This window comes from Alligator sinensis, unplaced genomic scaffold (genome assembly GCF_000455745.1).
Source record: "Alligator sinensis unplaced genomic scaffold, ASM45574v1 scaffold1185_1, whole genome shotgun sequence".
NCBI lineage: Eukaryota > Metazoa > Chordata > Crocodylia > Alligatoridae > Alligator > Alligator sinensis.
Genome location: NW_005842900.1, coordinates 540,462 through 565,344, shown reverse-complemented (window position 1 = coordinate 565,344; position 24,883 = coordinate 540,462). Strand labels below are relative to the sequence as shown.

The 24,883-nt window shown below is 42.6% G+C and overlaps 1 protein-coding gene across 5 annotated transcripts in view; it reads left to right on the top strand.

Moving 5' to 3' along the window:
- CIPC (CLOCK interacting pacemaker) overlaps window positions 1-21,871 on the top strand; it is a 23,476-nt gene extending 1,605 nt beyond the window's left edge. For 2 of the 5 annotated variants that reach the window (XM_006035959.3, XM_025192173.1), the window contains exons 2-5: window positions 887-921; window positions 7,558-7,735; window positions 8,608-8,777; window positions 17,330-21,871. In XM_006035959.3, coding sequence (XP_006036021.1) covers window positions 7,609-7,735; window positions 8,608-8,777; window positions 17,330-18,184 — 1,152 coding nt within the window. In that variant the 5' untranslated portion in view covers window positions 887-921; window positions 7,558-7,608 and the 3' untranslated portion in view covers window positions 18,185-21,871. The remainder of the gene's footprint in view (window positions 1-886; window positions 922-7,557; window positions 7,736-8,607; window positions 8,778-17,329) is intronic. The other 3 variants (XM_025192174.1, XM_025192175.1, XM_014525840.2) reach the window with 3 other exon arrangements.
- The last annotated feature ends 3,012 nt before the right edge of the window (window positions 21,872-24,883 follow it).

The window sequence follows — 24,883 nt, the reverse complement described above, 5'->3', positions numbered from 1 at the left end:
CTGCCGGTGCCCGTCCTCCAGGAAGGGTGACGCGTCCGCGGCCTGCGGGGGGCCCCGGACCGCTCCCGGAGCCGGACGAAGCCGCTTCTGCAGGACTGAGACCGCTGCCATTTAAGGCTGGTGCAGAAGCGGCTGCCCTGCCTTGCCCCCTCCTTGTACTGGTCCAATCTCGGACTAATCTAGTGTCTGCTTTTAGCCGGGTCCCAGTGTGCGGGGTCACTCTGGGTAAAAGCAGGCCCGGGACTTCCCTCAGGACAAGGTCTCTTTCCTGGGACTCTACAGACAGAGGAGCCCGTTGCCCTATTCAAGTACATTTGGAGTATCCAAGATGATGCTTTGTTTGGGAGAGCCACAGCAAATTTGAGTTACTTCCAGGGACCAGGTGCATGTCTGTGGTTGTCAGGCTTTACCTCAGCCAGAACCAGTTCAGATCCAACATCTGTTTCTAGCTTTTGAGCAACAGGTGACTCCAATCCTGGGCTCATGTTAAGAGCTCCAGGTAAAACATGCAGGGATGATATTTCCAAACTCGATCTCTGGGTATTTCAGGTGTCACTGACTTCTCCTGTGTTGTAAGAACCCAGCCGAGTGCATAGTTTCATCATCAGAAATCAGGATCCCCGAGTAAGAGTTTTAGTGGGTGACTGCTCATAATGCACAGGCTCATGGCGTGAGTCTGGCTTGCTCTTCTGTAGTTATGGTAGCTCTGTCAGTGCCAACAGGTCAGCAGACCTGGCTTTAGTACAAGGAGCTGAAAGGATGTGAAAGATCATTTAAGAGAGACTTTTGTATATCAAGAATTTTCATTCCAGTGTTGTATGCTGTTAGTCATTGTACCATCTAAGTACTAACATTTATTTAACCTCTGGATTTTGTCATGGACAAGATGTGAAGGACAAGAGTGCGGGAGGATGCTAAAATGTAGGTATTTTATAGCTAATGAGATCAATTATATTTACTGGACAAAATTTAAAAAGTATTATGGGTAATGAATAGTCATGCTTCAGATCACAAGAAAGCAATTAAGTAGCACAAGCAAAGAAGCAATTTAGGGTTAGGTTAATCCAAAAATGTTGGTGCATCATCTGAAGGATCTGGTACTGGATACTAGACTTCAGACTACTGGCCCAAGCCATTATGGACTTTTCTATAGTCTTCAAGTTTTACATGTCACTTTTCATGCTAGAACTGTACTTTAATAGAGCCATGCTAGAAGGAAAATCACTTCCCATATAATACCTGAGTATTCAGATATTTCAACTTTGTTTATCGTTCACTGTGCATTTATGCAAATTGACTCTCTCGCTTTTTGTTTCTTGCACATTGATGCACAACTGTCTGCATTGTAAGCACTGGAGGGAATTGTATTGTACTATTTTGTTTGCATGATACCAAGCACATTTCTTTCAAAGTATTTGTTTTAATAAATTCCTCTGTCCCATTGTACTTTTCCTGGTTTTCAGAAAATTATGTTCTGTTTATCATGCCTGAAGGATGTGAGAGTATGTAGTCTGGAAGAGAGTATCTTGGTTGTATGTTCTGGTTTTCAGAGCTTCTAGTTTCTAGATTGCACATTCTGGAAGGGCAAGGTAAGAAGAGGTGTTTCTGAGGCTGTGTCCACAAGAGTGGGGTGTTTTTTTTTGGTTTTTTTTTTTAGGTGCAGCATCCCCTATGCTGCCAAAGCAGTCCTAGCATTTATGCAGTTGTATCGTGCAAAGGTGTACTGTTGCCCATATGGTAGATTCTGTGTGCTCTTCCACTTTGCAGGTGAAAAGCTGTGTTTTCAGAAGCATAATTTGGCTGGCTTAACTCTGTCTACAGGAGCTTCTGTTGGTTCAGCTGTGTCTGTCAGGATCATGTGTCTGACCAGCACAGCAGCACTGCAAAATTCTGTAGCATGGATGTGGTCACGGCAAACATAGATCCTCTTTGGCAAACTTATTTTGTTCATTTGCTAGTAATCTTTAGCTTTTAGTTCAGCCTCATTCTTTAGGATGGGCTGGGGGAGGACTTCGATTTCAATCTACTCATCTGTTCTTGAATCATTTTTGATGCACATCCTTAAGAGCTTTTACTTTCTAGAGGTCTCCAGTTAATTTGCTGATGGTGTTTAATGTGAAGAAATTAAAATGCACAACTGTCCCACTTCACACAAAGGGACATTGATTTAAGTACAGATAACAACTACACATTTTATACCCACTGCTTTATCTGGGTCACTCAGGCTGATGAATTTAACAGCAATCAAGTAGAGCTTGGTATTACATTTCAACAATTTGGTACAAGAATTTGCATTCCTACTTCCTAAATTTTGTATGCATAGTAAGGAATTAGTAGTTTGTCCAATTTAAGAGTTCTTAAGAGTATTAGAAATTATTTATGTGGAAACTCTTCTCCAAGTGAATCATACTTTGTTAAATAGTCTGGAGACTGAAATTATTCTGTTTCAGTACAACTCAATAAGATTTGCCAGCCTGCAATCTTTAATTCTTACTGTGCACCAAAGAAAAGAACAGAACAAGGCCCTTTCCATTATATTCACCACTTTAGTTACTTTTAAATCCCGTCTCTTGGCTTACTGATAGTACTAACAGCTAATGGTGACAGTGGATCTCATAAGAGATTAATCTGGATTGTAAAGCACATTCCATCCTTATGCAGTTGTTCCCAAGACAGAGGAAGGTAAAAATGTATAGGAATTGAAATGTTCTTTTTGTTCACGTGTTATGATCGTGATGTGCAGGTGCAAGCCTATCCTGCTTTCTACTTGGTTTCAGACTAGCACAGCTAACTACATCTCTTGAGATCTCTGTGCAGATTCAAGATGGGTGTATATTTGTATATGTACAAATGACCCTTCATATTGAATGCCATTTGTCCGTCTTAGATTACTTTCTTATCTCCACCTTTCTGTCTGTCCCAAAAAATAAAAAGGATAGCATCGTATTCTTGCCACTGTTATCTGTAGTGTGATCCAGTCAAAAGATATCTATGAGGGAACTGTGACTAAGTCCCACTTCCCTGTTTGCCATATCATCCAGAGACCAATATCTAGTTTCTTATTTTATTTTTCTACCTATAAGTTAACTCCAGGTTTTCTGTTTCATTTTTACAAGAAAAAAAGTTTAGGGTGGTGTGGTGGTATCTATTTTGGGAGACCAAAAAGCAATCTGTTTAATATCAGATAAAGACCTTGAACTGATGTCGTCCTTAGTTATCTGATTCATGTGTGGGATTGTATAAGGAAAAGGCACAAAGGGTTAAATTTAACTAAAAATACTAAATTAAAACTGGGCTGAAAAGAATTCTGACTTGCAGTATTTTTGTGCGTGTAATGATAATACTAACTCCTAAAGTCAAGGCTATTGGAGGCTCCATTATAGGTCTATCATTCTATAAGTCCAGTGTGTGTGTGTGTGTGTTTCTTTTGGGTAGAACAATAGGCATATTTATATTTAGAACAATACAATGCTTTATCTAAATTGGAACAGGAGACTCCAAAGATTTTGTTTTAAAACACACACATCTTTTTTGCATCTCATGTAGGCTTAGTGGTTCACAGGATAGGTATTTGGACACTGCACAAATGGAATGCTCAAACCTGATGAGGCAACATTGTATAGTAGCTGGTGTTTGGAGACAGAGAGTTTTTGGGTCCTGGAAATTATTTCTGCCTCTGCTCTTAACTTTCAGAGTCACCTTCAACAAATCGTGGTAGCTTTTGTGGCTCCGTTTGCATAAAACTTATGATGATGCTCTTTTCTCTTTCAAGGGTTTAACTTAAACCAACAATTTAACATTCGCAAAGGAGAATTAGCTGCAGATTATTGTAGGTGTACAGTATTTAATTCTGGTCCTTGATGTTTAGTTTTTGCTGGTACTAATACTTGGAAAGCACGGTGCACAAGCAGTTCGATATTTGTTTTGCAAAGACATGTACATTGATGTCACTGTGTAAGTAATTGCCTATGAAAACAACATTAAAAGAACATTAAGGTTGTTAAATCAAGTACTTAGCAGTCAGCAACTGCCTGAATTAAGATTGCACATGTAACCTTGAATATCTTAAATGTGTCCCTTCCCCCTTTGTGTGTGAATTATAGTATGCAGTCATATAATTAACTGCACTATATATTTTTTCCTTGAACAACCTGTTTTATGTGCACAAGTTGCTCATGAAACGAGCAGCTTATTCAATTTTTCATTTTATTCCTATTGTTATGAGATTGGTGGCACACCAACTGCATGCAGTTCAACCCAGTTCTCAATAAAAAAATAACTTCCTTACAGGTTTTTGTATGGCATTCACCACTAAGTATGAGTGCTTAGTAAATATTTAATCGCACCTTCTAGGAAGAATGTCATGTTGCCTAACATTTTACAGATGGGAACCTGAAGCTCAGATATCAAGTGTGCAGAAATGTTCAGTGCCCAATTTGGGATGTGTGTGGTCATCCCCCTTGCTCTACCCACCCCACTCCCAGCTGTCATAGAGAAATTTTGTAGCATTGTATTTTTCCAAACAGCTTTCAGTTATATACTGCTGAAGCATCACATACACACATCAGTGAAAATTGGATCCTGGCTGTCTCTCAAATTTGTTACCAGAAAAGAAGAAACACAATGGTCATTTGTGAAAAGATGTGAGAATCCTGGGTGGCAGAGATTAATTCTAGTTCTCCATGGTGATATTCCACTACCAAAACCACACTATCATCCTTTCTTTTCCTGCTATCCCCTGTCTCATTTATATAAACAAAGCCTAAAGATCTCCATCACTATACAAACCTCATTCCTTCCCTCAACATTCTCCTGTGCCTGAAAGAGACAACAGATCCTATGGAAAAAATGTATGATTTGGAATTTAACTGTACTTTCCTAGGACCAATTTAAAGATGGACAGGCAGCTCCTAATAGAGCTTCCTAATTTTTGTATGGTCGACTTTACAGCCTACACATTCTTCTTGCATCATTTCTTTTTGTATGTAATTTTCTAGTTATTTGCCAGTTCACTTTTCAAGAAAACTTAGAAAAGTCATCATATGGAACTATGTTAGTCTCCATGAATATGGTTCTGCCACTTAGGCTGATGACAGTAGTTGTAAACATTTATGTGGGCCAGTTGCTAGAGTTAAGGAACATGCTGTGTTAGTGACTTTCACAGCTTTTTGCTGACAATGCAGAAGTGTGGGTTCTCTAGTGGCTTCAGACCCATATTCCTCTACCCATCTTCTCTCCAGCCTGTCTGTAATCCTGTTCCACATTCCAGTCCATCACTTAAGGCTCAGACAAAAAAGCAGCTCCCAGTTTTAACTCATGGCGCTTTGCAGGAAGTGCCATAAGTTACAGTGATCCCTGGACCCAACAGACATTCACTTGTTGGGTCCCCAGGGGTTGGATATCGAGCTTCTGTTTAGAGTGGCAGTGAGCCTGCAGCCTCTCTCCCCTAGCAATGCCCTTCCTTCCTCCCAACCCTGGTGCTGTTTTCGGGGGGGGGGGAGTGAATGGAGGGAGCTTGTTCTGGGGGTTTCCCAGTCAGTGCTAGAGGTTAGGGCAGATGAATTGGAGCACCCCCACCTCTTGGGTAGACTCCACTCCACTCCACCCATCCCACCTTCCAGCACCAGCTGAAAAAACCCCAGACCAAACTCCCTCCACTGCTACCCCTCTCCTTCCCCCCTCCAACACACATTTTTAAGACAGTGGCAGGAGCATTGTTGAGCTGCATCACCCCTGCCATGCTCCCAGCATGCGCAGGCACAAGTTACTGAAAGCATTTCCTTTTGGAGCGTCTTCATCGGAACCCTCATGCAATGAGGGGTCGGATTTGTTGTGGGATTGGGTCCTTTTAAAGCTTATTGCAGCCATACACTTGTGTTCGGTCATGGCTGTAGAGCACTTATCAGGGTCTAAATTGGATGAAAATTGTCACTTTTATTTGTGCCTTTAAGAATGCCCCCCCACATTCCTGTCTGTCAGGTGGTCTCTTCCACTGTCTTTCAAGCAATAAGAGATGACAGGTTCCTGCTCTGTGTTCTTGTCATTGCTATCTTGGTGGTTGCTGACTGATGAGAGTAACAGGGAAGGAGCTGCTCAGCTGTATACATAGACTGGAGCATGCTTGGTATTGATGTTCTCTGCAGAGAATCCAGTTGTTGAAACCTAATGAGCATGTGAACCCAGATTCTGTGGGGTGATAACCTGGCTCAATTTTAGTGAATTTTACAGGAAAGATGAGAAGCGTGACAACAGGGCAGCTTCCCACATTTCAAGTTTGTGCTCCATGCAGGAACCGGAGACTCTCAGTAAAATGATTGTATGAATTATTGCATGGGGATACAACATCCTTTTTTTCCCTCAGTGTATTCTAAGTTAACAGCTGAACTGTTTAACTGCAGTTTAAAAAAATCAGCCTGAGATGCACTTGACATGGAAAACTTCAACCCAAACAGTTAATGTTGGGTGAAGTGGTAAGCAGCTAAAAACTGAGTCTTCAGTGTAGCCATCTGTAGTAGCATCACCTTTAATTAAATATTTGTTGATCTAATGGGTTGCCTATTCTTCATGCTGTTCTGGATTACAAAAGTATCTTTAGAGGAGTTTACAGGGGACAAATTTTGTTCTTAGTAAAGAACTGTCAATATTGTATTTATTCGGGTCTAAGAAGACACTGAATTTAAGATGACCCCCCCATAATTAGATTGTATACATGGAAAACTTATACACTTGTACAATTTTTTCCATTTATAGAATTGAATTATTTGAGGGTCATCTTTTTAATTCATTCCCCCCTACACACACTGTTGCAGGGGGGCAGGCAGTTTGCCCCATGCTTGTGCCTATCCCCCTAACACCTCTGCCTCTGCTTCCCCCTGCCCTCCTCTCCCCTTCCCCAGCCTCTGTTTCCTCCCTCCCACTCTTATGCATGCTCTGTACCAGCAGGCTTCACCTCCATTCTAGCATGAGACACAGAGCACAGCCCCAGCCCCATAGCAGCTGTGTGGGCTGTGCACCACTCGTACAGGACTGGGCTGGGGCCATACTCAGCTTCTGTTCCCTCACCTGCCCCTCTCCGCACCTTACCTTCAGTCCACGCCAGCAGTTTTCCAACCATACTGCAGCCTGGGGCACTATGTGGAGGGGGGGAGATGATGGGGTACAGAGGTTATGTGGGTTGGAAGGCCAGGCAGCAGCTGTGGCTATGGCTCCAATTCTGGGTAGGGGCTGGAGTCACAGCAGCTGCCTGCCCCATCCACACTGCACTCGTGCTCAGTTCTGAGATGAGAGGCTTTTCCTTCCATGTTAAATGGGTGGGGGGAACCTAGTCTTAGAATCAAATAACTATGGTAATTTAGATTTGCAATGGCAAAATGATAAATCTAGAGTTAGGTGGTAAATAACATCTGCTGACAGAACATCAAGGGCTTGTCCTATTGTCCAGTGTTCCTCTTACTGCAAAGATAGGCCGCCCCTCTTCTTACTGCAAAGTACATCTTGCATTGGTAGAATTAGCTGCTTCAAGTTCAGAGAAAATTGTATTTTGTTGTTGTTTTCCAGAGTCCTGTCAATGGAAAAAGTGTTGACAACTGCTTCCATCATTGTGGAAACATGGAAAGAAAATATCCGTCCAGAGAGAGCTCCAGAAAGCTACTGGGTAAAATGATGGAGATGAAGAAATTAAGCCATCATTTCAATATGGCAGCAGCTGAATCTGACAAGGACTCTGGATTCTCAGGTTTAGAAAAAGATCAAATTAATTTTCCTTGTGAAATCTGAACAAGATAACACAGTGTTCTTTACAGACCTTTCTGTGTCTAGTCCCATGTCTGTCTGAAAGAAGGTTTTTCTGTATAGGGCATCTTTAAAAAAAAAACAACCCATCCAACTGGAACCAAGATCTTCCGAGCAGCTATTTATGTTTATATAACTCCTTTGTCAGTTCCAGTGGTATTGGAGTTTGACTCATTTCTTTAATGGGCATAGTTTCAATCTTTGCCAGAGCCCAGAATGAGGGGATGGGGGAGACTGTCTCTTCATCATTACAGTGATTAATGAACTTTTGTTACAGTGCTAAGTGTTCCTTAGGATGTGATTTTTGAAGTCAGAACAGCCTGTGAAACTCATATATTTTATGAGCCTTATAAAATGTAACAGATATTTCCAACAAAACTCTGCAGTGATCCTTCCCTTAATTTACAAGAAAAATCATGTACTGGAGACCTAAGACCACAAGGTACAAGAGAGCCACAGCACAGCCTGTGGCAGGGAAAGGTTTTGTTAACATTGCTCCATCCAAATATACTTCATTACCACAAATGGTTAGAAAGATGGTACAGTCCCTGGCCTCTGTGACTGCAAGGATGCCAGTAATAATGGGATTTTTATGTAGACTCTTCTTTGCTAAGAATTAGTGTGAGAACTGCTAGCTTGTCTAACAGAGACCACTTAGCAGCCCCCAAGAGTAAAGTCTATTTTAGGTGGAGTTCAAAAACAGGTTAGCAATATTCTTTACAGCCTGGTTGAGCAGAGTGGAGCAGTGAAAATGAAGGCAGGTTAGCAAGTGTACTGCATATACAACAGCTAATAACTGGACTTTGCTCCTATCAGATGGGAGTTCTGAGTGCCTGGGCTCCATGGAGCAAACTGACTCGGAGGATAGGCTGAACACGTTTTGCTGGAATTCAGAGGATGGGCCCTGGCAGTGCCCTGTGACCACAAGCAATTCCTTCCCTGCACTTTCTCCTATGGTTGTAATGAAAAATGTGCTGGTCAAACAGGTAAGAAGGAAATAGTTTGTGGGAAGGATAAGTAAACATCTTTTTGAAAGGGAAATCATTATCATCATTATTGAATGCTACTGGTTTAACTTGTTGTTACACTCACGAGATCTTGGTATTAATACTGCCATCTCCCAATAATTGAAGATCAGCTCATGAGTTCAGCCCTTTATGTGGCAGGCTAGAATCACCAAGATACAGAACAAATATTTGATGTGCCAGCTCTCATACATCTGTCAAATTTCCTTCTTTAAAAGGGATCTTGATAAGTCATACTGAGAGAGAAATTCTGCAAATTGATTATATAGCTCAAAAATCTAATTTACTTCTTTACTGATACTGTTAATTTACTTTTCTCTATCACTCACCTTAAAGAATGAAATTAAGGTTATTAGTTTCATTTGCTCATTCTCAAGCGGTAGCAGTGCTTTGGATTGTGGTTTCCAGTGCTGCAAATGAATGTTAAAAAATGTTTATTTCAAAATAAATTAGACACCAGAATGTATCCTTCTGTATTTGTGGTTTATTTTTTGTTCAAGCTTTTTCTGTTTTAACAAATCTTAAGTATGTTTATGTTCAAGCTGAGAGAACCCTAATTAAATTAAATAGTTGCTAAATAAAAGTTCACTTAAGAGTTCAACTTGCAGCCACTGCATGGATTCTCTTCTTTGTTGTGTGTGTCATTCTACCAGCCATTGTGGATTTTTGAAGTCAAGGCAATTCAATTGATGTACAAGTGGAATAGGCGATTTATTTTTCTAAGAAAGATATATGTTTTGGTTTATTAAAACACATGGATTAGATACTTTATGTTCAATGTGATGCATCTTATTGCTATCTATGAAGGTACACCATAATTTTATACATTTATTTAAGCAATAATATGATTTACTGTTTTCAGGTACTTATGAATTGTACAGCTTCAGAAAATAGTAAATTGTATAGCATTTGTTAACCAGGCAGTTGACTTCTTGCTCATGATTTGTCAAGGAGTTGCATTAAAACAGGCTTTTAAGATCATTCAGGTGGGCTCAATGGGTGATTCTGATGAGACGTGGTAATGTTTTCTAAAATCAGAGGCTGGGTCTCAGCACCTGTTATGACTTTGCCAGTCTTTCTCATTTGTCTTTGCAGCATCAGATTCTTCATACAATGTATGATTTAGTGCATCACTTTTGGAAGACTTCACCTAAAAAAAGTCATGTTTTTCTCCATGATTTTTTTTTCATATATAGACAAGCAGACAGCCTGTATTGCCAAGGTTTTGATAAAGACTTGTGGTCCCGCGCTTTTTTTTTTTATAAACAGATATTTTAAGTTATCATTTTAGGCCTTAATGCTTTTTGTATTACATCCTGATTTCATTTTAAACAAGTTTACTTGTAGAAAGGAGAATTTTGAATTAAATATCAGAATAAGAAATCTGATTAAAATGGGAATCACATGCTTCTATCAACCCTGCCATGAGTATGTTTGTAAGACACTTGTGAAACATGTACATCCCAGCAAAAGATGTGGGAGATGCCTACATCTGGTATTCCTTTATTTCTAATTCTGTCTGTCTCATCTTTTGAGGAGGTATGAAGAAATGTTATCCCTACATCTGAGCAAAAAAAGTCCTGTAAAATCATTGGGGAAAATGGCTGTGGGTCCTGACCTTTGAGATTTGACATGACCGCAAGCAAATCTGGTTAAACATGAATATTATTAGTACCAATGCCCAGAGGGACAACGAGCTTCTGTAACTGCCAAAATGAAATCTGCAGGGTATGCATTTGTAGGGAAGTCAGTTCTTGGATCTCCCAGATATGATTTCTTAGTCTGACAAAACATTGTGATTCAATCTAGAGGCAAGTCCTTGGAAATGTAGACAAACTGCTTTAAGTAGCTGCATAAAGCTCCATTCTAGTAGATGATAGACAAGCTTCGTCTGCTGGTGGGCTGCAGGTCAGAACTGGAAAATAGCATATTGGCTCCTGTGCTATTCTAATAATAAACTTTATAGAGGATATTGCAAACACTTTACAGAATTTGTTGAACCAGAATCTGTTTCATTGAGCCAAGGACTGTAGTGTCTGAACCTAATTATGTATGAATGAAAGAGAGCCTTGTTAAAATGAAGGATTATACTGCAACAAACAAAAGCAAGTGGCATAGGTCAGAGGAATCATGAGATGCATTTCTGCCTCCGTTCATTTGGCCTTGTTATCATAGGGTTGTGTTTTGTCAACTCTGAAATTGTCCTTTCAACACAGTGATAATTCCCAAAAATAGATGCATTTAGTTTGGTCCATCTAATTCTCATTACAACAGTTATGAGGGATATTTTAAGGTTAGTGCTAATGGTCTAAACTATTATTATTGACTGTGTTTCTCTTGCTTGAGACCAAGTCAACAACTGTAGAAGAACAGCACAAAAATCCCTTCCATCTATGCTGATTTCAAAGTGTAAATGGCAAGCTCTAATAATAATAAAAACAAGAGGTTGGAATTAAGCTGCATTGAGTTTCACAAAATTATTTGCTAGGTTTTTATAAGTCTTATGAAAACTGCTGACCCTTGGTGAGCAGAAAGATTTCTGGACAAAGTGCAGTGTCCGTCTTAATTTTAAAAAAAAAAAAGTTCTAGAGGGAACTTGCAGAATGGGAATTGACAGATATTAGTGTAATATAATATGAAGAGAAGAATGATACTTGAATTTTGGCAGAAGAAGGAATGCAGCATAGGGGGAGAGAGACTGAGATAAGAGAGCCAGAAAAGGATTGAAGGGAAAACAAGAGCCAGATGAGTAGTAACAATGTTGAGTGCATCACTGTGGAAATACTGAAAAGCCTTAATCAGTTGTGTTCTCTGATATGGGCAGAAGTAACTTGTAAACATTTCTAAAAGGGAGGAGGAAGGTACACTAGCTGTTAAGCTGCAACTGTTACTGTTGCCTGCTTCTGTATCACTAGAAGTGATCTAAATCCCTGGACACTTAACCCTGAATACAACAGGGCTAAAATAGCAATGGTTTTGCTACAGTACAGGAGCTTAACATTCATCAGACAGTTACCAATCATCTGAATGTGTACATAACCACAGAGGGGCAGTCCTAATGAATGTGGCTTGTTCACCATTCTACTATATTAAAACCAGTAGGGTAAAGGTATGACTTTGAGAGGGGATGGCAAGTCAGATACTTTTCTTGTAGTGTAACACACACATTGCTTGGCAATATACAATTACATTGGTTTAGTCAAAGCTACAGTATTGTACAGGGGTGCATCAGTTTGTAAAGCAGACTTTCTTCCTTGAGCCACGGGGTCAGGGGTGTCAGACATATGGCCTGCAAGCCACATCTGTCCCATGGAGCTGCATGATCCACTCCATAGGTCTTGGACCAACCCCACATGCAGAGCTGGTCTTGCAGCATGGGATCAGTCTGGGACATGAGATGCATGCAGTGCCTACCCCAAGCCAACACTGCACTGGCTCTGGGGCTGGTCTGGGTCTGACTATACCAGAGCCAGCTCACAGGGGTGTCTGTCAGGTTCAATGTGTAGCTCATGCCCCAAACTGACCCCTGTTCCGTGACAAGTGTGTGCAGCACTGGATCACGCTTATGGCATCTTGCTGGCCAGGCTCTAGTGTGCACTGGTTCTGGTGCATATGGATAGCCTGGAGCCCAATTTTGACTGCTCCAGAGCCACTGCAGTCCTCATGTTGGTCCCCTGGACTGCAGGCAGTGCTCACAACACTGAATCCATCCTGCATGTCACCTGCAGCAAAAGCCTCCGAATGGAGCCAATGCATAATGTCTGCAGCCCTGGGGCCTGGCACAGGGAGCACGCTGCCCCTGGGGCCCCACCAGTCCAGCCCTTTGCACTGGTTCTGATGCAGCTGGATCTAACGTACAGACCCTCATTCAGCCCATGGGGCTTGATGAGTTTTACACCCCTGTGCTGGGGGCTAAATACAATTTTTTTTATACAGTGTGTGGTTTCAATATATTTTTAAAGATACAGGACATATTTGTGAACAGCAATGGTGTATATGACAAAACTATATTAAGCGCTTGCTATAGGAGCAACAGTGACAAGATTAGATTCCTGTGTTTCAACCAGTGTATAGTTTGAACAGCTCTCAGCGAGATCATACAGCATTCATTTTTGATTGCTTGTTAGTAGAGTCATAATTAAAGGGGTATGTACTGAAAAATTTTTAAAAAGCCACTTATTTTATTATCCATGTATTTTCAAATCTAGCCTAGAGTTCCTAGTTAGGAAAGGAAGAAATATTAAAATAGGCTTTTAAAAGTATTTTCTGTTTGCCAGTAAATGAATTGTGATCTATAACTTTGTCTCTAGCACCGCTTTACATGTGGCTGGAAGAGGAGAAATGCTTGCACATGATGCAGCAAAGCTGGTAGTATTTAGCAGTGGTGTCCACCAGGATTGGCTCAGTTCATCTACATTGATAAGAACTTTAGTGTCATACTGAATCTGACTGTTGGTCCATCTAGCTTGGTATCCTGTTCCTGACAGTGGCAGTAGTGGATGCTTTAGAGGCAGAGCATCTGAACAAGGTAATATCTAGTGAAGCAGTTCTCAACCAGGGTGTCACCAGATGCTTTGAAGGGTGCCATGAGGTGTGAGGAGGTATGCAGATAAGTGCAGGCTCAGGTTTGTCCCTGCTTGGTTGACTTCCACTGCCCATGCCTGCAATCCAGTTCCTCTGCAAGGAGTGGTAAGCACTGTACTATACATGTACAGCATGTTGGTAGCAAGAGGAGGGTCAAGGAAAGTGTGGGTCCCTTACTGAATTGGGGAGGATTGTGACAGGATGCAGAAATGGCTGAAGTGTATGTGGGACTCACCCTACGAACACACAGTTCCTCCGTACACTCTCTCTCTCTTTCTCTCTCTCTCTCTGTACACCTCCCTTCCACCCCCCGCCCCCCCGGCCGGGTACCAGTGCAGGCCTCATGCTCCCTGGTCCGGCAATGCAGCTGGGAGCCATCTGGTGTTGGAGCAGTGCGAGTAGGGAGCCAGGGAAATTGCTGGGGGTGGGGTGGGGCTGAGCTGCTGTGCTCCTGCTGAGGCTCCCCCTGGGTCCTACTGCCCCTGACTCCTGTCATCTTTGACAAGCAGCCAGGAACCAATAAATATTTTCTAAAGTTTTTAGGGGCCCCACGAACCAGATAGAATGGCCTGGTGGTCCAGATCCAGCCGACGGGCTGTATTTTGCCCACCCCTGGGATGGATGAATGGACTGTAAGGTGAATAGAAAACTGGCTGAAGTATCAGGCTCAGGGACTAGTAGTCAATGGCTCGATGTCTAGTTAGCAGCTGGTATCAAGTGGAGTGCCCCTGGGGTTGGTTTTGTTCAATGTCTTCATCAATGACCTGGAAGATGGCACCCTCAGCAAGTTTGCTCCCTCAGCAGATGACCCCAAGCTGGAGGGAGTAATAGATATGCTGGAGGGTAGGTCTAGGATTCAGTGACCTAGATAAATTGGAGGATTGGACCAAAAGAAATCTCATGAGGTTCAACAAGGACAAGTGGAGGAGTATACCTACTTGGCTCGAGGAGTATACCTACTTGACTCGCACTTGCAGGGAAGCAGTGAGACAGGCCAAAGCAGATACAAAACTCAAGTTGGCACCAAAGATTAAGGAAAACAAGAAGTCCTTCTTTAAGTACATAGGGAGCAGGAAGAAGGTGCAGGGTAACATAGGGCCACTACAGAATGGACTAGGGCAACTTGTAACTGATAGGATGGAAAAAGCGGAGCTCTTAAATGATTTCTTTGCTTCTGTTTTCCTGGACATGGATACAAATGCACCTCCGAATGAGTCTTTAGTCTGGAGTGAGAGTAATACCAATCCACCAATGGTTAGCACTGACCTAGTGAAGGGGCACTTGGAAGGGTTTGGACATATTTAAGTCAGCGGGCCCTGAGGATCTTCACCCAACAGTACTAAAGGAATTGACTGATGACAGCAGAACCACTGGCAGAGCTGTGGCACTTGGGACAGGTCCCAGAGGACTGGAAAAGGGCCAACGTGGTCCCCATCTTCAAGAAGGGGAGGAAGGAGGACCTGGGTAATTATAGGCCAATTAGCATCACCTCTATTCTCAGCAAGGCCTTAGAAAAAATCATAAAGGATCACATTTGGAGGGGGCCAGCAGGTAACACAATGTTAAGGGGCAACCAGCATGGGTTTATAGCAGGCAGATCCTGCCTGACTAACCTGGTCTCTTTTTATGACCAGGTCACAAAGTGCATAGACGCAGGGGAGGAAGTAGATATTATTTACCTGGATTTTAAAAAGGCTTTCGACACAGTGTCACACCCAATTCTTATGAGTAAACTGAGTAGCTGTGATGTGGATTTTTTCACAGTAAGGTGGGTGAGAGTGGTTCTCCCTGGAAGGATGTGGGCAGTGGTGTCCCCCAAGGCTCTGTCCTGGGACCAGTACTGTTTAATATCTTCATCAACAATTTGGATAAGGTGTTGAAAGCACCTTGTCCAAATTCGCAGATGACACTAAACTATGGGGCATAGTAAACACGCTGGAGGGCAGGAAGCGAATTCAGGAAGATTTGGACAGACTGGGGAAGTGGGCAGATCAGAATAGGATGCAGTTCAACAAGGATAAATGCAAGGTGCTGCACCTGGGGAGAAAGAATCTCCAACACACCTATAGACGGGGGTACCATTCTGAGCACCACAACAGTGAAAAGAGATCTCAGAGTCCTGGTTGACGCAAAAATGAACATGAGTCGCCAGTGCGACGAGGTAATAAACAAGGCTAACTGCACTCTTTCTTGCATCAGCAGAAGTATCATGAGCAGGTCTAGGGAAGTGATAATTCCCTTCTATGCAGCATTGGTGAGGCTGCAGATGAAGTACTGCGTCCAGTTTTGGGCGCCGCACTTCAAGAGGGATGTGGATAACTTTGAGAGGGTTCAGAGGGCTACTCATATGGTTGAGGGTCTGCAGGTAAGACCCTATGAAGACAGACTGAGGGATCTGAATCTCTTCAGCCTCCACAAGAGAAGGCTGAGAGGTGATCTTGTGGCTGCCTACAAACTCATTGGGGGGGCCAGCAGGGAATAGGGGACACTCTGTTTACCAGGGCACCCCTCAGGGTTACCAGAAATAATGGCCACAAATGGAAGAACAGATTTAGATTGGACATAAGGAAGACATTCTTTACGGTAAGGGTTGCCAAAATATGGAATGGGCTTCCAAGGGAGGTGGTGTTTTCCTCTACCCTGGAGATGTTAAAAAGGAGATTAGACAGGCATCTGGCTGCAGTTACCTAGCCCCAGTGCTCTTTCCTGCCTGGAGCAGGGGCTTGGACCTGATGATCTACCAGGTCCCTTCCGACTCTAGAAACCTATGAAATCTAAGTGCAAAGTCCAGCATTTGGGATGGAACAGTCCCATGCATCAGTACAGGCTGAGGCCTGACTGGCTGGGCAGCAACTCTGCAGAAAAGGACATGGGGGTTACAGTGGACAATAAGTTAAATATGAGCCAGCAGTGTGCTCTTGTTGCCAAGAAGGCTAACGGCATACTGGGATGCATTGGTAGGTGTGTTGCCAGTAGGTCAAGGGAAGTGATTCTTCCCCTCTGTTCAGGACCAGTGAGGCCACATCTGGAGTACTGTGTTCAGTTTTGGGCCCCTCACTACAGAAAGGATGTGGACAAATTGGAGAGTCCAGTGGAAGGCAACAAAAATGGTGAGGGGGCTGGGGGACATGACTCATGAGAAAAGACTGCAGGAACTGGGCTTATTTAGTCTACAGAATAGGAGACCAAGAAGGGACTTAATAGCAGGCTTCAACTACCTGAAGGGGGTTCAAAAGAGGATGGAGCTAGACTGTTCTCAGTGGTGGTACATGATAGAACAAGGAGCAACGGTCTCAAGTTGCAGCAGGGGAAGTTTAAATTGGATATTAGGAATAACTTTGTCACGAGGAGGGTAGTAAAACACTAGAACAGGTTACCCAGCAAGGTGTTGGAAGCTCTGTTGTTGGAGATTTTCAAAACCCAGCTAGACAAAGCTTTGGCTGGGATGATCTATTTAGGGGATGGTTCTGCTTTGAGCAGGGGGTTGGACTAGTTGACCTCCTGAGGTCCCTCCAAACCCTAACTTTCTATGATTCTATATAAATATTTTTTTGAAATCGGGTGCTGCTCAACTCACAGAAGTTATGGAGCGTACCTCAAAATTGAAAAGGTTGAGAACTACTGACCAGAGTGATCTATCCCCTGTTCATTACACTTTTTGGCATCCACCATCATAGAGATGTCAGAAGACACTTCCTTACTGTTCTGTTTAATAGCTATTACTGGATCTGTCATCTGTCCCTTTTTGAACCTGCCTTTACTATCTTCCTCTACAACTTCCTCTGATAATGAGTTCCAGAAGCTAACTTTGTGTTGCATAAAGAAGAACTTGTGTGTTTTCTTGTTAAACCTGTTTTTAACCCTTTTCTAACCCTTTCTTGCTTATATTATCAGTCACAATAACTAGATTTTCCCTCCATACTTCTCAGGGAAGCAGTTCATCGCAGCTTCAGTCTTGGACTGTCCAGCCATCTTTTGAAGTGATTCCAGCTCAGCCACAGCTAGTGTTTCTTCATCCCCACATTGCTCCTCCTGTTAATCCTCACTTTGTTGGCAAAAAAAGGAATGACTCCACTAATTACCTGCCCATCCTGAATTCCTACACAAAAATAGCACCACATCCCTGCAAAAGGGATCGTGACTTGGAAAGAGACGAGACCAGTAGGCAGAAACGGCTCTGTACAGAAGCACCCAAGAGAGAAACATCTCCCTCTGTACAAAGTAACAGCAGCTTACCCTCTAGTCCCTGTGGCCAGTTATTACTTGGCTTTAAGCCTGCTCAGGACTCTAATCAGCAGAGCACTCCAGCTTCAGTGGCAGGTGGGAAAATGTCAAGTATGCCTAGTTTTCAGTGTGTTTCTACTGATAATCAGAAAGCCCCAGGTTTGACTCCCTTCCAGGCATCAAAATGCACTTCTCATGAGATTGAGAATCCAGCACAGCATCTGATCCAGTCTGCAATATGCAGCCAGCCCTTGGCACCAGAGGAGCGGTGCACGACTCCTGAGCTATTCTTGCAGCAGCAAAGTAAGTGCAGGCGCTTTCAGAATACCTGGGTTGTACTGCGGAGGTCTGGATTGTTGGAAATCACCTTGAAAACCAAGGAGTTGATTCATCAGAACCAGGTGACCCAGATCCAGCTGGACCGGCTGAAGCAGCAAACACAGCTGTTCATGGAGGCAATAAAGAACAATGCTCCTCAGGCCTGGGAAGAGCTACAGGCATCTCTAACTGGGTCTGAGAGAGTTAACAGCAGTCTTGAGTCCACCTATCCCAGCATGTAGTTCACAGCTATTGTTCAAATGATTCCTGTGCCTCCTTATTTCCAGTTTTCTAAGTCTGAGACTGCTTAACAGCTTATAAAGCAACATGTAATTAACTATGTCCACAAGGCCAATTGTGAAACTGGCACAGTGTTGGAGTGGCTTTGAAAAATAGGTCTTGCTGTTTCATGTGATTGGTAACTGTGCTCTTCATTGGACCAGGGAAGCACATATGTGCTAAGATGATGCGTTCCCACTCTTGTGGTAAAAAGAGCCATTTACAGTGTTCTAGTAAGTACCCTTCTTTTCATCACATCTCTGGGCAGCCATTCATAGAACAGAATAGAGCCATCCATGGAGTTTCATGGGAGCTGATGGGGAGAAAAAAGTAGTTTTCATGGGTAATATGGTATCTCCAGAGTGGTGTTGGTACCCTATCAGGTGGTGTGGCCTTTAGGTCATAGCCACATTTAACTAGTGGAGATCTGCTTTCATTGAAGTTGCATTTAATATACAGCTTTGCTTGAACAAGGCAATGAGAGCATCTGCAAAAATAATAAGCAGTTCCAGGCAGGCCCTGTTAGTGTGCTTATTTTGGGTTTGCTTTCTTTAAAACTGAGTTGGGTGAAAGTTAGAAAATAAAATAAAAAAGGGTTTGCATTGAAAGTAATTATTTAAAAACCATGTTTATTCGCACTGCTTGTTAACAACTAACAGTTATACTAAGCAGGTAGCTTTGGATTTTCCACGTGTGTAATGATTTAAACCCTGACCCCTGTTACTTCATTTAAAAAAAAAAAAAAAGTTAATTTGCAGTGACTTTGTTGTATGTAGTATGAAGATGATGTTCCTCACCAGCCAGGAATAATCTGTCAAGACCTCATTTGATTTGTATCTATCCAATTTAGGAGACTAGGGTTTTTTTGAGCTGTGAAATCTTGCTAAGTTTAAAAAGGGCGGGTGGGGGGGAAGGTTGTAGTGGCCCCACAGTACAACAAGCCCTTGTTTCTCTTTTTTAAAAGAACCATCAGGGAGTCTGTAAAAGAGAGAGGCTGCCAGCTTAGTTAACTCTTCCCCAGAATCTGATCGACCTGATCTTGAACACTTTTATTTAAAAATGTTCATGATAGGAGCAGCGCCATTATTAATCCTCTTGAAGTGCATGCATACACTCCGGTGTCAGCTGAGGCAATAGACTGTGTCAAAGGTACACAAAAATCTTCTTGCAAAAGCTGTTCTGTGGATGTGTTTATTTTTTAATTTGAAAAGTTGTTCAGCTTCACACTGAACCATTTTATTATGGGATGCATAAAATAGATATGATATATCCCTATCAGGAATAAAGTGAATATTCTGGTGGTGTTTTACAATTGTGAGATCAGAGTTCAGTGCCATTTGGTTTGGAAATACTTTTGAAGAAACTTGAAATCCAGGTGATCACTTCTCTTTGCATCTCCTTTATTTATTTCAGTTTCTTCGTAACATCTGATGAAGTGGGCTGTTGCCTACAAGATCTCATGCATCTCTGAACCAGTTAGTCTCTGAGGTACTACCTTGCTCTATCTTCTACCTTTCCTTAAAAAGGAAGATAAACACTTTTTCAGTCCAAAATAAAGGGCTGGCCTCACACTAACTTCAGTATCTTTAGGTGTTCATTGTTCTGATTGTCTCCGAAATGAGTACTGCACTGGGCACTGAAGGGTGTTTCTGTAGCCTTCAAACAACAAAAGATTTAGAGGAACTTTGGAAGCAGGGGAGGTTTTCTCCTTTTTAGCACATTTCTTACTTAATAGGAATTGCACATGTGCCTCAAGGGGAGAGGAAACCCAAGCCAAGCATGGACTGGTCTTTTGACCTAGAGAGATTTCCTAGCAGGCTCAGGAAGCCTTAGGGCCCTCTCAGGATCCAGCTGAGTAATAGCAGATTAAGTGCAGCTTGTTTGGTGGTACCCTACCCACAAGCTTAAGCAGAAGATGGAATTTAAGGTCATGCACAGGCCACCTTCTACCTTTGTCTGAATATAGTTTGCTCCTGTTACAAATGATGGTGTGTGATTTGAGGCAGCAGGTTTGAATAAGAGGGTGTAGAGGACAGGATAGATATACACATGCCAGACTAAACATTGAGGGTATATTTCTGCTGCATAATACTGGCACTCAAGTTAGCTTGGTTACAAGGAGCAGTCTTGCTACGATACTGTATAGCTCTGTGCACCTAATTTACCCTGATGAGAAATTGTGTAGCTTCCAATCTCCTTATCCAAAGCAGGGGGAAAAGGCTATTTCTATTGCTTTGAGTGATGCAGATGTATTTGGCTTGAGGGAAATAGCTATGCGAGCCACCTCTAATTAGTCCCTTTCTTTCTCTGGAATCTTTGCCTTCCCCATCTGATGGCATAGAGAGTCCCTAAGCTCAGACTCTATTTTTTAAGCAACAGCTGTTCTAAAAAGTGACATGAGGGGTCTAGAATGAATTACTGACACTCTAGAGATGGAAGGAAGGAAGTTCAGTCCTGGTTGTCTGAATGTGGGAGAAATGTGAGCTGGTGGCTGGCACTACTTGCAACTCTCTAGAACAGAAAATGTTTGCTGCTTCCCCAACAGTGTGTTTTCAAGGTGAGAGAAGTAAAACTGTCATAGTCCACTCTACGGTGTGCACACTCTTCCCTGACAGTATAGGTGCTGGGTGAGTGAGTACTCCAAGTTTGTGGACTCTTCTATTGGTGGTGGTTTAATTTATATAAATATATTTTGTTTTTTTAATAAAACTGTGAATAAATAAGAGCAGCTGCTTGGAAATCTTACTGGGTATCAGTCCAAACTTCTTAAACAATATTTGCTACATTACAAAGATCTACTTTAGAGCTGTTATGTAGGCTTGGAGTTCCTTTGGAGCCACATGCCCAGATAAAGATTTTCACTTATGTAAAATTATTATGCAACATATTGGAGGTCTCTAATGCAAATACAATAAGTATGATAAAATACAGTCAAATCTCAATAAAATACGAAGTGTCAATGAAACCTGGTCTTCTTGCTTTTCTCTTAGCTGCCTTTCTTCCTGGTTGTCTTGCTCAAGCTTTATACAGCCAGGGCTTTTTCAGCGTAGCTGTAGCTTAATAAAATAGTTGGGCATGGAGCTGTGGTGAGAGAACTTGCTGCTCTTAATAGATTATTTTTAGAGCAGTGATCCATTCCACTCCTAATCTGGAAAATGGCTGGGCAGGATTGATCAGAAATATCAACCTCTTAAATTAAACAGTTCTGTAGTTGTTGGATTTTAAATTGAACTGTTGATTTCTGGATTTTAATTTGAACTGTTGATCCAGCTGCAGCTTTGTTCTAACAAATTAGAATTCAAGAAAGAACTTCTGGACCCTAAGATTATCTAAGCAGCTTTCTGGGGTTCCTATTATGGGTGCTGACAACTAGTAGATGTCACACAAAGAAAAGGCAGATTGATGGGTCAAGCAGACTTTGGCTTTCATGTAAAGTTTTAATAATTCTTGATCGTTTTGAACCTGTAATTGCTTTTATTGAGAGGGTTTTTTTAACTTTAACTGCAATTGGAATGTAAACATTTTCTGTACCTTTAAGTGCATTGCCAGCTCTGAATACAGTATGTAAAAACTTAGTTACAAAATGTGACTTTTTTTGTAAAACTTTGCAGAAATGGACTGTGAAATATGAACAAAATAAAGTATATGCTTGAAAACCTATGAGTCACTCTAATACTCTTTAAACTACAAAGTCCTTCATCCCAAAGCGCACTCTACAAACAGCTTTACAGTGACATGCAGCTGCTTTGGAGGAAGCATACTAACAAGAGGCTTCTAATAGAACACGTCTACAAAAAGTACCCAGGATCTTTAGCGTTGGCTCATTACCTGTCTTTTTGTGCCCCAAAAAGGGACTAGCAGAAGAGAAGGTAAAACTAGACTGTTTGAAACACTCAAAATATAGTGTAGTGAATAGTCCTGCACTGGCATAAATATGAGCCAGATGATCTAATAAATCTTTTCCATCATAATTCTGTGAGAACTACAACCAGAATGCAGTCTGTGTAGGGTATGTGCCCATGCAGTCTCCTAATCTGTCAGTTAGATATGCAAGAGTTTAAATTGCAAGTTTGGAATTTAGATTGTTCTCTCAAAGAGAAAGCAATAACTTTCAGGAGTGAGGAATTTCTCTCTCCCTCCAAGGAGGGAATGTTCTTGGGGTAATTCAGGTTAGTGTTACTGGAAAATTCCCAACCAGTTTTGATGATACTTTTTTTTTTCCAAGTCCAGGATGGCATTTCTGGTCAAAACTGGATGGATCAGCCCCAAAATAGCTAATAGCCTGGTGGTGTGGGAGGCCCAGGTGAAGGTCCCTAGTTTGAATTGAAGCAACAGGGACTCAAACCTGGATGTCCTGCAACCCAAGTGAGTACCCTAATCAACTAGCTGTTCTGGGGTGAGGGGCTCAGGTTTTTGTTTGTTTTTTGTTTGTTTGTTTTGCAGCAAACAAAAGACATTCAAAACCAACATTTTTTTATTAAACAGAATTCTTGTCTTATGAACCAAGCATTGAGGTGATCAGAACATCTATTTAAGTAGTGTCAAGCACAAGGGGCTAAATCAGTATTTTAACACAGAACAACTATTCCCTCATTTTGGCACTTGGGCAGTAAAACAGAAACTGGAAATGCCTACTCCCACACTAAGGTTTATCCTGGCATGTCAGAGTTACTGGCATTCATTGAGTCAAGAGCTCTTGCCCTTTTCCATAGCTGCTGATGCCAAAACAGAGAAACAGGTGTGTGCATTGCCAAGCACTTTAGTTGATACATGGTTCTTTGGGGTATTCCCAGGTGATTAAAAATGCATTTTTCAAATTGAGTTAACAGAATTCAAGAATATAACATATTATTACCCCATGCTGCTCATCCATGTATGCACCAAAGATACTGCCAGGGGTGACCCTGAGCAGATCAAGATTGACCACAGGGCTCTGGGTGCAAGGGTGAAGGGGTTGGGGGCACAGGTGGTGTTCTCCTGGATCAGTTAAGGGGAAGGGCCCTGGCAGGAGTGGATGCATCCTGCAGATGAATGCATGGCTGGGCAGGTGGTGTCACCTGACAAAGAGAGGGAAGCACATCTTTGCAGACAGGCTCATTAATGTAATGAGGAAGGCTTTAAACTAGGTTTCCAAGGGGATAGAGAACAAAGCCCTGAGGTAAATGGAGAAGCAGGAGATCTGGAAGAAGCACAAGGAGGAGGGGAGAACAGGGGAGGCCTCATTCTTCCTGAGGAAGTAGGGCAATCAGCTAGTTACCTCAGGTGTCTGTACATGAATGCATGGAGCCTGGGAAATGAGCTGGAAGACCTGGAAGTCCTTGCACGGTCAAGGAACTATAACATTATTGGAATAACAGACTTGGTGGGGTAGCTCATATGATTGGAGCACTGTCATGGATAGGTGCAAACTATTTAGGAAGGAGAGGCAGGGGAGAAGAGGAGGAGGGGTTGCACTGTATGTAAAAGCTGTATGATTGCTCAGAGCTCCAGTACAAAACTGGAGATAGGTCTGTTGAAAGTGTCTGGGTTAAGGTTAGGGGGGAGACCAACAAGGGTAATATCTGTTGGCACTGGATTTAGGATCCAGATGCCTTGTTCCAGGCAGACCACGACCTTTCCATTTGATAATAGGCATATTTATTGATACACAGTGATAACAGAAAAGAATAATACAAGCAATTCTATAGCTACCAATCCTAGGGCTGTCATCAGAGTTGAAATACCTCTGGCCAGGAGGTGAGCTTCACTCTGAGGTTCTCTGAGTGGGGCCCCTACAAGATGCGCTGGGCAATCTGGTGGTTGCGCCAGAGGAGAAGGCAGACCTCTTTAACAAATTCTTCACCTCCGTTTTCTTGTGCAGGGACTGGGACTCCCCCACCATGTTTCAAGACGGACTTGAGGGGAACGCCTCGAGACCTAAGGTTGAGCAGGACCAGGTTAGAGTGCTTCTGGAGGGGCTGGACGTGTTCAAGTCAGCAGGTCCAGATGCTCTCCACCCCAGGGTGTTGTGGGAGCTAGCAGGGGTTATTGCTGGGCCCTTCGCACAGCTTTTCGAGCACTCATGGTGCTTGGGCCAGGTGCCAGATGATTGGAAGATAGCCAATGTGGTCCCCATCTTTAAGAAAGGAAGGAGGGAGGACCCGGGCAGTCTTACCTCAATCCTGGGGAAACTCTTTGAGAAGATCATCAAGGAGCACATCTGTGATGGGCCGGCATCGGGGAGGATGCTCAAGGGCAAACAGCACAGTTTCATTAGGGGCAGGTCATGTCAGACCAACCTGATTGCCTTTTATGATCAGGTTACAAAAGCATTGGATGCAGGTGTCACCGTGGATGTAGTCTTTCTGGACTTCAGCAAGGCCTTTGACACTGTCTCCCACCCCATCCTGATTAAAAAACTAGGCGACTGTGGCATTGATGCCTACACAGTCAGATGGACTGCTAATTGGCTGAAGGGTCATACTCAGAGTGGGGTGGTGGACGGGTTGTATTCGACCTGGGGGGAAGTGGGCAGCGGAGTCCCCCAGGGCTCGGTCCTTGGGCCCGCACTGTTCAATTTCTTTATCAGCGATTTGGACGATGGGGTGAAAAGCAACCTGTTCAAATTTGCTGATGATACCAAAATTTGGGGTGAGGTGGGCACGCTAGTAGGGAGGGAAAGA